Source organism: Dama dama, chromosome 28 (genome assembly GCF_033118175.1).
Source record: "Dama dama isolate Ldn47 chromosome 28, ASM3311817v1, whole genome shotgun sequence".
In the NCBI taxonomy this organism is placed as follows: Eukaryota; Metazoa; Chordata; class Mammalia; order Artiodactyla; family Cervidae; genus Dama; species Dama dama.
The window spans coordinates 1,857,149-1,873,169 of record NC_083708.1 but is presented as its reverse complement, the minus strand read 5'-3'; the positions used below and the strand labels follow the sequence as shown (position 1 = coordinate 1,873,169).

The window sequence follows — 16,021 nt, the reverse complement described above, 5'->3', positions numbered from 1 at the left end:
AGAATCCCACAGACCGAGGAGCCTGGTGGGCTGCAGTCCATGGGGTTGCTAAGAGTTGGACATGACTGAGCAGCTTCACTTTCATTTTTCACTTTCATGCATTCGAGAAGGAAATGACAACCCACTCCAGTGTTCTTGCCTGGAGAATCCCAGAGACGGGAGAGCCTGGTGGGCTACCATCTATGAGGTCGCACAGAGTTGGACACGACTGAAGCGACTTGGTAGCAGCAGCAGCAGCAATGGAGGATGAGTCATGAGAAGTACAGAACAAAAGGTCTGTAACTGTGTACTCTGAGCTGAATTCCCTCTGTGGATATACCTTTTCTCTGTGGCTAAAAAAATGTAAGTTTTAATACAGACAAACACATATTCATAGATAATCTTACATGTCTATTTTCTCTTCGTCTCCAAGCAGCTAACTCTTTAGAAGCTAGCTCTTCTGGACTCATTCTGATAAGGTGATCAGGGGTTACTTCTCCTTTCAGCACTTTTTTAAATAATATCTGGAGGTATTTAAAAATGGGAAGGAGAGAAAAACATTTTTTAAAGAAGAAGCTGCTGTATAGAAACTTATCATAAAGATGCCGTTTTGAAATCTGATTTATAATGTTTAAATAAGATTCACATATCACCTACTGCAAAGAGAATAAATGACAGCCTTGTTCTAGAAACATCATATAAGGCAGCAAAATAAACATTTTGTATAAAGATCAACACATAATGGAGAAGCATGTATGGTGGTGAAGTTATTACAACACCTATCCAAAATTGTATTAAGTCTTCCCAGGAACACATACTATCACAACAGCCAACCCATGACTACATAAAAGCTACTGCCTAAAGGAACTTTACTGAATATGGTCTTTCATATTCTTAAAACTTCATATCTTTAAATCCTAACATGCTTGGAGGGAACTCCCAGGCAAAGAACCAATTGCAAGAAAAAACCTAAAGGAAATAAATATTTACTTGAAGAAAAGATTTCAGATTATATAATTCAAAAAGTATCTGATCCACTGGACTGTGACAGCAGAATTTACATGAAGATTTTTCTTAAGTAATTGTTAGAAGACTTCAAGAAAATATCTCATATCACACTTACAGCAAGTATCATTACACAAACTGTTGCACTGATGTGAAAACCTTGTAAAACTTAAGTAAATATTTAAGGAGTTTGAATCTACACCCACAGACTCTAAGTCCCAAATAAAAAACCCTAGGAAAAGATTAGGTATTCAATTAAAGTTTACTCCATTGCTAAAAGATTTTTAAAATTAAAGTCATTTTTAAATTAATAACTATTTTAAAAGCTATCTTTTTATCAAAATGTAAATTATTTTCTTAAGCAGCATAGCTCTACTTTCAAATTTAAATCAGAAAGTATTAATTATAGTGTCATGAATTTTGCCTTAACAGATTTTTGAAGATTACATAGGAATGAATTTTTTAATAAACTGGATTAGACAAAAGACATAAAGCAAAGAATTTACATAAATCAGGTTAAGATTTATTTAGTATTTTATATTTTAAAAGAGACTGTATAACACTAGTCACCACTGTACAGAATTTGTAACTCAATTCAGCAGCAAGAGACTTTATTAAAATTACTGGTCTCACTTCAAGAAATAAATTATAGATCTATTGTGTTAAATTATAAACCCCTACGTATTGTATATGTTCTCAGTAGGAAAGCTGGGAACATAAATGTCCAGACATGAACAAAATATACTTACATTGTTCTTAGGATCTTTCAAATTGAACATCAAACTTCTATATTTGTTCTTATATTTAGCATCTGTGTCCCGAAAAAAAGAGAAAAGCTCTTTTTCAATTTTTGTGGCAACTTTTGCTGCCTTTTCCTCTGGTACCTTCAAATTTGAGTCTGTAAGTCTTAAAATTAGAATAATTCAATTATTTTTCAAATACATGAAGTGTATACTATTCAATCTTCTACAGTAGCAATGTGTGTTACCTTTTCATAAGAATGTCTTTTAGAGAATGCCGGACACTCTGTCGGATCTGGTCTGTGGAAGGCTTGGAAGCAGGAACGGCTGGAGGATGCACACCAGGCAGTCCCTTTTCGGTTTTCTTCTTCTTTATCTCTTGCTTCTCATGAGCACCTAATTTAAATAAATATCAAAACTCACTAAGCTGCTTTTAAAAAAATATTTTCCTTTTTAATGCACAATATAAGTTTATAACAGAGCTAACTGATTAAGTATCACTACTTTTAGGGACTTCCCTGGTGGTCCAGTAGTTAAGACTCTGGGCTTCCACTGCAGGAGGTGCAGGTTCGACCCCTGGTTGGCAAACTAAGATCCCATGTGCCATGAGAAAAAAAAAAATCACTATTTTCAAATCATTAGATCAGAATCCATATCCCACATTGAAATATTCTTGACAAGGAAATTCTAACCTATGTATGGTGACAGATGTTAACTAAACTTATTGCAGTGGACCATTTTGCAATATATACATATATCAAAACATTGTACGGTACAACTGAAACTAATGTTATATGTCAATTATACCTAAAAAAAAAAAAGTTCTAAATTAATTTTACTTAAAAACTAAGTTCCCGTGGAGAAGGGAATATCTATGTTGTTGTTTAGTCACTCAGTTGTGTCCAACTCTTCTGTGACCCCATGGACTGCAGCCCACCAGGTTCCTCTGTCCATGGGATTTTCCAGGCAAGAATACTGGAGTGGGTTGCCATTTCCTTCTCCAGGGGAGCTTCTTGACACAGGGATCAAAACCATGTCTCTTGCAGTGGCGAGCAGATTTGCTACATTGGCAAAAGCAATAACCTGGCGAAAGCTAACTTTTATCCTTCACCCAAATACCCTACAAACAGCTAAAGATAACTGGAGAAAACAAGCACTGGTGTTAACAGACCTCACTTTAAATTTATAACCAAAAATCTCAAGTGGATATCTCAATCTATTGCCCTAATCCTATTAAAATATCCTAGAAATTTTTTTGCTCTCCCACTTTCTGAAACATGTATTTTAGGCTTTTTCTTCTTTCTTCTCAAACCAACAATACCTGCCTCTCCAACTTCAACCTTGTCTGACTTTCTCACTTCATATTTCACTAAGGAAACAAAAACAATGTCACCTATTTTCCCATCACGAAACCTACTAACTTCACTCACACATCCCTGCTCCTTCTGCATGCAGCCTTCCGACCATTACAGGGCATCAGCTGTCCTTTCCTATGACCAACCCCTCCGGGGGAATCCCATCCCCTCTGATCTCTTCAACGACTTTGAAACTCAACCATCACCTCTCTCCTACCTCATCAAATTCTCTCGCTACTGGATCATTCCCATTAACCTTACAAACAGGTTATCTCCTTAAAGAGAAATCCTGACCTCATATCCACCTCAAGTCACTCAGGTCATGACACCATTCCTATCTCCTTTAACAGCAAACGTCCTAGGAAGAGTTATGCACAATCACCATCTCCACTTCCTCACCCTCCATTCTTCCTTCTGCCACTACAACTGGCTTTTGTCCCCACTGGTTGGTTGGATGGTACAGTCGCTAAGTCATGTCCGACTCCTGAGACCCCATGAACTGTAGCCTGCCGGGCTCTTCTGCCCATGGGATTCTCCAGGCAAGAATACTGGAGTTGGTTGCCATTTCCTTCTGCAGGGGATCTTCCCAACTCAGGAATCGATCCCAGGTCTCCTGCATTGCAGGCAGACTCTTTACCAACTGAGGTATGAGGGAAGCCCAAATAGCTATCTAGATTGCATCTGACAGTTGATCATTACCTTCTTCTCAGAACTTAACCTGGCCTCCAGGTCACCATGGTCTCTCAGTTCTCTTACATCAAAGGCCATCTCTTGATCTCCTCTGCTGGAGCCTCTCTCCCGCCCAAGTTCTAAATGCTGACATGCCCCGAGGACTCTGCTTCTGTCTCTTCATCCTCAAACTTGCTATGTAGCTCTTCACATTTAAGTGCATGCTTTAAAGTAATGACTACGCACCAATAAATCCCAAATTTATACTCCATGGCCCAAAGTCCAGACTCATCAGCCAAAGATTTAACTCTAAATATCTCCTTGTCCCTTAGTAAGCATCTCAAAATACCCAAAACATAATTTTTCAATTTTTCCTCCCCAAATCTCTCTCATCTCCACAAAGAACACCAACACTGATCTAATCATCTGCTAAGACTCTTTTTTCTTTCACCTACCTATATCTAACCAGTCAGCAAGTTCTTCCAAGTCTACTATAAAACGTATCTGAACCAGACCACCTTCACCACCCTCACTGTACTGTTTTCAGGCTACCATCCTTTCTCCTAGATCCTGGTAGACTCCTAACCAGTCCACTTTCCTTCTCTCCTATTCCCTGACAGTCCAGTCTCCACAAAAAAAAAAAAAAAAAAAGTGAGCCAGCATTCCCTTGTATAAATTCCTCTAAAGGCTCCCCACTCTATTCAGAGTAAACTCCTGTCATGGCCTCAGAGTTTCTACATAATTTTCTCTCAACTCACCTTCTGCCACCATTTTATCCTTCATGTATCTGTAACATTCTAACCATTCCACAGGGACCTTCTTGCTCCTCAAATGCAGACTGCTTCCATTTCAAAGCCTTCAGCTTGGCTGTGCCCTCTGTGGATTCCTGCCTCCAAAACAATCCTGCTTTCCTTCAGATCCCACCGCCTCCATTTTCTTCAAAACAAATTCCTCCCATTCTCCTTACCCTTTACTCTCTATTCCATTATTCAAGCTTTTCTTCAGTGCCTAAATTCTCTAAAATAGCACACCATTTTATTTGTCTCCCTATTATCTGCCATTTCCCATTAATATTTAAGTGCCATGAGGGCAGGGGTCTTATCTTACTGAGGTCATTAGTACTTCCCAAAAATTCCAAACAATAACATCTTATTTCAAGTAAAGTCAATCACCTAAACTATTTTTCTTGCCATTAAAATATAAAAACATTAGTATACAATAATTTCTACTCTTCTTACTACCTGGTTTTGAAGCTTTTTCTCCTGTGCAAATAACAGTTGTAGACTCTTTTGTCATTTTTTCACTTTTTTCCTCTGAGGATCTCCGAGGTAACACTGGTTGTCCCATCTTTCGAAAAGGTGCTAGCTGCCATTTTTTAATTTCACTATCCCTACATTCTGATGAGTTTTTGCCTTCACCAGATTCCTAGGAAAAATAGTATTTAATTCATTAGAATGAAAACTACTAAACTATCTTTAAAATACAAAGCACGCTTCATGACTATGTAGATGAAACAAATTAAACCTAATTAGTATGACAACTTTTTAAGATATCAAGCATACCCCAATTCTTTGGCCCAGTAACTGTTCTGTGAAGACATACGTAACTCTGAACAGCAAGAAGGACCTCCATCCTTTCATCCAAAACTCACCTGTTAAGGACCTATTTTCTGCAGAACACACAGTAGTCTATAAAGGGAACTAAAAAACACTAAGATTATATTCCCAGTAATTGTACTAGAAAGACAATTAAATATAAGATTTCCTTTCGTCAGCTGTGGATATGAAAAAAAGAAGGGCAGGGAGAAATTGTGAAGATATCAATTATCTATATTTTTCTTTACTACTATGTAGAACAAAGTCATATTTACCTATAAAAGTATCAAATGTTCAGTGTAGTTATAATTATAACCCACAAAGAACTACAAATGAAACCAGAATTTGGAAAGCCTTGGAAACAAGTAATATCATATTAATAAGAACATCATGTACAGAAATAAAATCATAGTTTCTAGGAAGACAGTATATGCCAAAAAAAAACTGATGTTCTCTGGACTGGGAATCCTCTTCTTTATTTACTTGTGTTTATTTTCTACCTCTCCAACCAGAGTTGAGAGCAGGAACATATTTCAATCAGTGATACATACTCAAATCTGGTATCATGCTTGGCACACAACAGGAACCCAATAAATAGTTCAACATAAAATCATAAGAAGTGATCTTTAAAAAGCATATTCCATAAACTAAACTCAGACCAGTTCAAAGACTCAACAATTCAACATGAAAAAGAAAAGGAAGCAGTAATCACTTCATTCATGTATTTATTTACAAAATCAGACTAACCTCAGTTCCTTAACTGGTAAGACTGGCTAGAGGGTTTCTCAAAACACTCAGTGTCAATGCTTTATAGTATCTTTTTAGATAAGATGGAGATTATCCACAAAACAATAAGCTCTATTTCTGAGTGGCCAAGAAACTGTACCCAAGAAATGATGATTAAACATTAAAAGAACCTTTCCAAAGGCTTGTTATAAACTGTTTGCGACAGCACTCTCAGTTCTATATTATCGATTACTTTGGTGCTAATCAAATCAACAGAAAAAAACAGCAAATATTAGAAGGACATAATCTAATTCTCAGAAAGTCTTGGCAGACAGAAAATGTTGGATGCCACAAGGATTTGGCAAACTGGAACTTAATACAGATTTGTCACATAAGGTGTGTCTGGAAGAACTGTATTTGTAAATAACAGAGAAAGTTTTAGAGAAAACATGCTTATGTTCTTCAATCTGAATGGTCAGACTAAAAGATTTCCAAGGTTCAACTCTATAACCTGTGTTCACTGTATCTTGGAATTATTATATTTGACCATCCATATATGTTTGTTACCAGTGTTTCCTCCCTAGAGCTACCTACAAGAATAACCAATGATTAAAAAAAATCATAGTAAAAAAAAGGTAGACAATGAAAATAAAACTTAATTAGATAAAGTTTAGATTAGATAAACTTAATTAGATAAAGTGTCCTTTATACACTTCTCCTGTAATTGACTAAATATCTTAAAATTTCTTTTTAGAAAACACAGTAGTTGAAAATGAAAGATGAGGGGAAACTAACTTTTTAAGACACCACATTATAAGGGAGGAATTATGAAGTAAGGCTTCCAAGCAAATACTGGGAACAAAAATCAAAACAAATTAAGATCACATTTCCTCAGAGAGAACTCTTGCACTTGAAAATAATAATTCTAAATGTGGTTTTAAGGATTCACAGATGTTTATGGACTGAACAGCATTTTAGAAAAACTTCTCAGCAAGCACAATTTATCTCTAGCCCCAAAAGATCACATACACATTCTACCCCTGAAAATCCAAATACCAAACTAGAGACTAGACAAAGACTTAAGGAGTAAGTCTGCATATTTCAAAGATGTCACTAACCGGTTTCACCAAAACTAACAAAACATTTTAAGTAAACCATTTTTGTGGAAAAATAAATGTGCAAATGTACACTACAACACTGAAATCTAAAAAATTTCAAATTCTCAGTCAGTCCACACAAGTTCTTAAATAAAAAGAATGCATAATGAGCTCACCCGTTTTAAAATTTTGACCTTGTGCTTCACTGTATCATCTACATACTTGGTTTTGTCATTTGCTGTAGTGTGCTTTGGAAACCCAAGCTTTTCATATTCCATTGCTTTATCTTCACTATGGATTTCAACTTTAGCCTGGTTTCCCAAAATATCTGGATCAGCTATTTCAGTCTTTTTATCTTCTTCAGCACAACATTTTACACACACATATTCTTTGTCTTCCTCTCCCATTTGCTGTGCTTGAGAAAGACTTAACCCAACACAATCACCATGAAACCAGTCATCACATCTCCCACAGCCAACCATAAACCTGGAGAGAAAAAAGAACACTCTGATTTGATACATTTTCTTAAAAACCAATGCCAAGTGGGCCTAAACTGAACTTTTTGTATTGTGGTACTGTGCATGTTTTCTGTTCTTACACGTTCTATCAGTTCAATATTGTCAAAATTCTCCAAGAAAAGAATATTTTAGGAAAATGAAACTTTTTTAAAAAGTCAGTATTCCCCCTCTAATGTAAGTGAGAAAATACTGGCGGGGAGTGGGGAGGGTGCGGGGGGGGCACATAAAGATAAAAACAAAGGGCAACTAGTCTGTCTGAACACTGTATGGAATAATTAACATTTAGAATAAGGGTATTTCTCCACTGAGAAGGGTGATAAGCTTTGACATTCAACCTACCGAAGTTACATTTACCACACAGACCTGAATTTATACATAAAATTGGAGTCACTTAGCCAACTAATTTAAATGACAAAAAGAAAAACCAGACGCAACAAAAATGCAACTCAAAAACTAATTTAATGGAGCCTCACTGACTGTTCCTTATTAACCACCTTAACTACATAACTATTCTTAGAGCTCAAAATATTCTGGTTCATCATGTCACACTTATTTAGTTTAAGAATTTTTTACGTACTTTTGAGTGTGAGCTTACTACTTGACCTTGTACTTCAAATAATAAACTTGTTTCCCCAAATAATGGCCAATAGTGTATCAATATGAAGATATTACTATTCAGGCTGAGTTTTCTTTAATTTCTAAACAATCTCCTTATATTTCCCCTTTACTGCATTTTATCTAAGAAATAATTTCACTGGCCAATTAAAAGTCTAAGGGCATTATTTACCACTCTACAAAGTTTGTTTTTCTAACTTAGACTATCTGGAATTATTTTAGAATAAAATAGCAAAACAGATGCATTAACAGCAATTTGAGGGTGAAATTATCTTTTTCACATACTTTTCAACCCACTGTTAAGAAAATGATAAAAGCTCACTTAATTATGTTTAACATTTTCTTTTTTTCTTCTTCAGGTTAGTAATTCATGGTATATCTGAAAGATGTAGGAGAATTTAAATACATTCTTTAATGATCTAAAAACTTTGGGCTGATTTTGGTAAGAATAGTGCCACCACCACCAATGACAAAACTTTGTTACTGCACTTAATTATAGAAGAGGTTATATTAGATCAAATGCCTATTTACAAAAGTCCTACAAACATAATTACAGACATTTCAAACACAATATACTTGCATATTAAACCATAAACCACGAGTAAAAACTGAAATGGTAAAATAAAGTAGCTGGTGGCGACAGACACCAGTGTAAAACTTTTAAAAACCTACTGTCCAGTAAGATGCTGAAGGTAATATACTGAGTGATATAGCCAACTCTAAATACATCAGAAGTCCTATTTTACCACAGAGACTATAAAACTCAGAAGAGAGTTTCAAATCTTGCAGGATGTCTTGAAATCAAGTCCCTGACTGCAGACCACTCCACTCTTCCGCCTTATGTGCCATTGTCTATATTGTGGACCAACCACTGCTGTGCACTAAGTAAACTTTTTTCATGTCTATAATTCACCGTTCTTGAAGTGGTAATGCTTATGCTAGCTTTTTAGGGTTAAGTCACCATTTCTTCCATGGCTCATTAAGAAAAAAAAAATTCACTGAAAAAAACAAATTAAAAAAAAAACAACACAAAAAACTCATGCCTTAAGTAAAAATAAGTAAAAAAACAGAATATTTTGGATTCATAGCCCTAGTGAGAAAATTTTCTAACAACGTGGTATTTGTCTGCAAGATAGAAATAGTTTCTAGGTATGGAAGATTTTAGATAGGTCTATAGCATGTTTCAATGATACAGATCATATAGCAAACAGAAAAATACAAAGTTTAAAAAAGTTCTTCTATTTCAGACTGTACAGTTGTAAGAACTCCCATTTCTTGAAAATAACTATTGAGGTTGATTCTTTTGAAATACCAAAGGAAAGCTAATGTGTTCCCCATCACAGCTATATTACCAATTTCTTCAAAGCGAGCCTGGAATAGTTTCAACTATGACGATGGCTGTGCTTTTGTCCCAAATCCAAACCTAACTAACAAATTATAAAGCACATATTAGGAAATTTCAAATCTTTATTTGACCAGGGAAGAGTCACTTTATGATGTAGAATGTATTCACTGTATCACCATACCCCAAGTTTATTCTGGAAATATCTCCTCGAACTTGAGAAGCTCTGAAAAACAAATCTCAAAACTATAGTGCCAACCACAGATGTAATCTTAATGGTTTATATTTTAAGTAAGTAATACACTTAAATATAATTCTGAAAAACTAAAAAAGTACACTGATGAAAATTATTACCACATCCTAGGGTAAAATGTAATTGACTTGAAAATGAAACTGGAGAATTTCAAAAAATTTCAAAATAATTAACAGTATTATACAGTTTATTAACCATATATGTATTTTTAAATGGCTTTTCAAAAAAGAGAAGATACACTGTCTTCCCTTTTCATGATATTCCTCATGGCTTAAAAAAGGAGATGGAGTATGGATCAAATAGCTAACATACTCTCCCTCTCCCATTTTCTGCTCTGCCCTTGAAATTCTCATCACCAACAGGCAAAATCACTCAAAGAAAAGACTATAACCCGGGTGTTAAATATTTCACCAAAAACAACATGAGAAGTTTAGCTCTGAATTAATTGGACCAAGTCAGCATGAAATCAGTTAAATGGAAAAGTTTAGAAATATTTGTTGTGTTCTACCACTGTTATATGTTCATACACAAAATTTTAAATCCTACTAAAATTTAAACAATTTAAAATGTAATCCTAATTCTAATGTTTCTGGCACAAATTAAAACATATTCATTGAAAATTTTCATGTTTCTTCACAGCAAACCACAAAGGCAACATTGAGAATTCCTGTTTTTAAAAAGTCACAAACTCACTAACAGGGCTATTTTATAAAAAATGAGCCATCAAGTTCTAAGTATAAAAGTAACAATTGAGACTGTATTACTATGAATGTACATGTACTCACTCTTCCCTAGGATAAAATGATTTCCACATAAACACTAAATCATTGTTGTTGTCACTAACAATCTAATCTGCGGAGAAAAATATTTATCAAACTTGTAAACTCCTGAGAAAAACCAGAATCACTAAGAGAAAATTTCCTTTTAAGAAAAAGGTTTCTTGCTTAAAACTATGACTCAATTATGCTAAGGAGACTTTTTTGTTTCTAAATTTCATCCAATGAACTAATCTTTTAAAACTGGACAAGAAAGTGTAATACAAACTGAAGATGCAAATGTCACCTGGAGAAGGAGGGAATACTAGAAACTACAACATACGTATTATGAAAAAACTGAGTAATTTCCTCCTTCCAAAATGCCAACTAGTTTATGTTTAAAAGAAGTTCAAAGGTGACTTTTTAAAAAAGGATTAAATAGTCTGGTTTCTACAATAACGAACATGCCTTAGCTGTAAGGAGAATCCAGAAAATAAATGGAAGCCAAAACAGGATGAAGTGTAAACAGTAAGGCAGTCGATGCCTACTGCCTTTAGGACATGTACAGAAGTTTCTTAAGGTCAAATATTACATTTGGCCATGCCATGAACAAATCTGTATTTAAAAATATAATTTCCAAACGGAAGCATAAACAGGAGGCTAACCTAAGTTGCATTATATGTAAAATGCTGAAGTAATAAAATAACCTTTATAGGAATAAATATGTCACAAGTGCTAAAAAAAAAAGGTCACATTAACAAATAGTTTTCAATGAATGTAGCTAGTGCATGAGATCAAAGAAATGGATGAAAATTATTCCCACATATGTCCTTCCTAATAAATTCATATACTTACACATGGATTAAACTAGGAAAATTACATGCTGCATGGCAGTTGCATTTTTTTGAGTAACCTCAGTGTATACAACCAGAATGCATCAAAGTAGTAGTGAAGGCTAATTAACATGTAAAGAAAAAAACAATCAATAACTTAGGCTTCTTTATTCACATAATTGAAGTAATGAGAAATGCTGCTTCCAAAATTGATAGTTTCCAATGGTATAATAGTCATTTCAATTACATAGGGTAAACTCAAAATCCCTACACATCTAATATTAGAATATTAGGTCATTTTCCAGATGGAGGTAAAGAAACTCTAGGTTTTATAGGATAGACCCAAAAGGCAGCTTTAGGTAAAAGAACAATGGGACTTAACACTAAATCTTCATTTTAGGAAAATAACTGATGTTGGTGAAGTGACAGTCTTCATTCAAAAGCCTGGGCAAACTCCTGAGGACCAGGCCATCATAACAGAAGTTATCTCAGAAAAGCTACTTTATACCATGGCTTCCAACTCTAGGCCAAAGTTTCATTTCAGAAACTCATTCACTTTAAGGTTTCTATTGGTTATTCTGACAACACATCAGTGTGATTGTTTTTAGAAGACGCTTGCAAAGAAACAAGGTCTTCCTTAAAAGACACAAGGACCATCCAGCCCTTAATTCTCTTAGGCCCACTTTAGAATATTTTAATAAGGAACTTTAAACAAGCAAACAACAAAACATAAAGAGCACAAAAGTGAGGGCAAATGTAGCACTATATTCAAATAAGTCAGAAGTTTTAAAAACTGGGAATATGCTGTTATAAAGTAACCGCTGACACTAAAAACAGGCTACAGGCTGAATCACAAATGAAGAAACTTGACATAAAAGTTATTTTTTACAGAATAGCCCCAGCAACTCCCAACCACCACCTTCCACACCAAATAATGTATTACAGCACACTGCACTAAACTGTCCCTCCCTAAAGAGTTTCATTTTCATACTAACATTCACTTTCATGAGTAAGGATAATATTACAATGTACAAGTTACAATGTTCTTTTATTATATCAATGTTGATAGAAGTTCCAACAGCAATTGCAACACTTGAACAGGATAATCTTGTAGCTGAAAACTCCACTTCATCTCTTGTTCTCTTTTTCTGAAAAAGTTAGCAAATAAAAAATACAGGGGAGCAGAGGGGGAGCAGAGAGCATGGCAGTGTCATAAAACTAAGGATAACACTGACACCTGTGGAAAGAATGCCAAGGGCAGCGCTATAAAAGCACCTCCTAAAAGAGGAGAATTCACAGGAAATCCGAATCACTAAAATAGCAACAAACAAAATAAATGTTTCACTCCATCCCATGTTACATACAAAACTCCCCTGAGTAATTTAACAGTTGTTTTAGTTATCAAATTTCATTCTAAAGTCAAGTTTGACAGTTATAAAGTAGCAGTATTAAGAGTAATTGCTTCATTAAAAATAAACAAACAAAAGTGTGCATGTGTATATATATAAAAATTTTCCACTATGCCCTTCACATTTTATTACTAGTTCTTCTCAAGCCAAACAAAATAATATATAACTTACAGGCCCAAAGCACTATAAAAAAAAAAAAAAAATTTTTTTTTAAGATGCAATGACTAAGTTCCAGTCTCTAACTGATTACACAATGACAAAACAATTCCATATATACCAGTTTTTGGTCAGACTATGTATTTTACAGTGTTCTAGAATACTGATGTATTCAGTGGCTCCATCTTTCTATCTTCCAGGACTGAGGAGGGTTTTTTTTTTTTTTTTTGCAAAAGTCTTTGCATATTAAACCATCTTTCTATAAAAAGTTCTCACACTAATCTCACTCTTAAAAAAGGCAATTTCTCTGTAATATACATATCACATACACATACACACACACACACACACCTGTTGCCATGTGGTTTTTTGCAAAACCCACACTGCTTGCTGGGAGTCCAGATATATTTGCATTCGAATGAAGAGCTATGATCTAAGCCTTCCCTTTTTACAGTAGCTATGTTGTCTGGAATGAACAACGGTGGCTCATCCAAAGAAAAACTTTTGCTGCTTCTTCTTTGGCGGGGTTGTAGGTTCTTCTCAGGTTTTTTTAATTTCAATTTATCCTCTTCCTTTAAGTGTTCTCCACCACCTGCATGCTCCAGCTCTTCCTTCACATGACTATTGGTTCTCGCGGCTAGAGTCGGCTGCTGGGGCTTATGGCACTGTTTCTGGCTGGACTGAAATGAGTGTCCAGTTTGTACAGGATGGTGAGGTTCTTTAGAGCAACTAGGGTGACCATGAGGTTTATCACTCATAGAATGAGCTAAGGGTTTGGAAATCTGTACTAAATTTTGATCCTGTGATGTTTTTTTGAACATAGAATGAGCTTGATTTTTCACAGATTTAACCCCAGAAATGCAACTCTGAATCTTCAAATCCTTATCAACTTGTTTTTTTCTCACTTTGACTGGCCTATGAAAATTCTGCTTAAATTCTGATTCATCAGCATTCCGCTTCACACTTTTGACATTAGCTTTAGTTTTGTTATGCATTAATTCATGCTTTGCTGTAGCAACTTTTTTCAGAGTATCCGTGGTCAAGGTTTGCTTGGGATGAATTACAGGTTTTGTATGTTTAGATTTTATGTTTTTTGATTCTAAGGAAGAAACACTACTGGACTGGCTATCTCTATCATCCTGAAGGGTTGCTGTTTCATGAAATTCCATTTTAATACCTTCAACAACATTCAACTGTTCTGAATTTTGGTCAGGTGCATCACAAATAGCATTTTCTAAAATATTACTTTCTGGTTCAAAAGTATTAACCATCTCCAAGTTTGATTTATTAAATCTGGTGCCCTCCAACTGCTTATCATTAGACTCTGTGCCTTTACAATAAGCCATTTCTATTTCATTTCTTTGAAACAGAGGGGAGTTCTTAGCTTTATCAGAAACTTCCATGCTATCTTCCAATTCCAAACTACATTCATTTACTTTATCCATAGAACCAGACAAACTGACAAAGTTCTTTTCTGTCTTGTTTGGGTTTGTACAAGCAGCACTGCCAGAGAAAGCATCAGAAGATTCAGGTTCCTTAATGACATTGTCATCTTCGTGGGGTAATTTAACTGTCTCCTTTGATTTTTTTTCAACTTCTTCTGCCTTCATTTCTTCAACAATAGTCTCCTTCATTTTACCTGAAATGGAATCATTCCGTTCATTTTCTTCTTTATCTGAAAACTTAAATAATGGGCTAACAGACTTGGTTTTACATTCCAGAGTTTCACTTTTCTTTTCTTCAATATTAATACAAGTCTCTGAAAGGAGTGGACAATTTAACTCATGAGATGGCACGTTTGCTTCTCCCTGATTATTACACTTCTGCTCAGAATCTAATCCAGCTTCATCCTTCATTTCAAGACAAGATGAAACTGCTGCTTCAACCTGTCCACTGTGTCGGTTGCTCCTTCTGCTCTCTTTTTGGTGTTCGGGTTTCGGTGATGTACCAGCTTCTTCTTTAATCTGACACCTTTCTGGTTGTTTCACGCCTACTTTAGGGGCAGACACAGTCTTCCCAGATGCCTTTTTTGTGCTATTTAAAGGTGCTGCATTTGAACGCTTGGCAATAGTGCTTTGTCGCAAATTTCTTACTTGTTCTATCACAAAGGAAAAAAATAAATAAAAATAACTTAGTTATGTTGCCATGTGTTTTTATTTCAGTGCAATTTATTCTGAGCTATAAATTTTTTTTTTTTCCCACTTCAATGAAAATGTACTAAATATCTACTCGTGATGGACCATATTTTAGATATGTTAAATTTTATACTTATCAAAGTTCTATCAATTCTGAGGCAGGGAAAAAACCTCTATAAAATTCAGACTGATATTATACTTTACAATAAGACAAATATTTTTATCAAGTTTCCTTTTTATAAAAATAAGCTGGGACTAAAATTGATTAAGATCCTTTATATTACTACCCACCTCAAACAAGGTTATCATACAGTTTTAAATATTAAATACCTTTAAATATATAAAACCAAACAAATTCAAGTGCCAATTAAATCTGAACTAAACCATCTATCACAATAGGATCTGTATGAGTTTCATTACAGTCTCTAAAGAAGTCTAATGCCCTTATAAATGTACTTCCATTGTATCTCCATTTTAGCATTCAATCTATTCCTCGACTAGTTTAAATATTTCAAGAAGTCAAATAAATACTGAAGTACTAGACACAGATCAACCAAAAAAGAAATTATATTTAAAAAGATTGAAACCAAGAAAATATCTTAGAAGGGAAAATGAGGAAAGTATGAAAATAATTTACTGGATACATCCTCTAAGGAAAACAGAAACACAAAGTGAAAACAAATTGGAAAGAAAGCTAAATAATTCACTAAGAAAAAAATACAACAATTCACTAAGCAGAAAAACAACCCTTTACAAACTGAAATACAAAATAAGGAGCTATAATATGTCCAAGCCTACGCATATCAATACCTTTGAATCAATTCTGTGTGAAAACTAAA

At 34.7% G+C, this 16,021-nt stretch overlaps 1 protein-coding gene across 3 annotated transcripts in view; it reads right to left on the bottom strand.

Annotated features, from left to right (window-relative positions):
- PHF3 (PHD finger protein 3) overlaps positions 1 to 16,021 on the bottom strand; it is a 90,848-nt gene that overhangs the window by 14,456 nt on the left and 60,371 nt on the right. For all 3 annotated transcript variants that reach the window (XM_061131581.1, XM_061131580.1, XM_061131582.1), the window contains 6 exons: positions 13,399 to 15,145; positions 7,343 to 7,652; positions 4,990 to 5,173; positions 1,973 to 2,120; positions 1,734 to 1,890; positions 387 to 503 (listed from right to left, as the gene is read on the bottom strand). In XM_061131581.1, the coding sequence (XP_060987564.1) occupies positions 387 to 503; positions 1,734 to 1,890; positions 1,973 to 2,120; positions 4,990 to 5,173; positions 7,343 to 7,652; positions 13,399 to 15,145 (2,663 nt within the window). The remainder of the gene's footprint in view (positions 1 to 386; positions 504 to 1,733; positions 1,891 to 1,972; positions 2,121 to 4,989; positions 5,174 to 7,342; positions 7,653 to 13,398; positions 15,146 to 16,021) is intronic.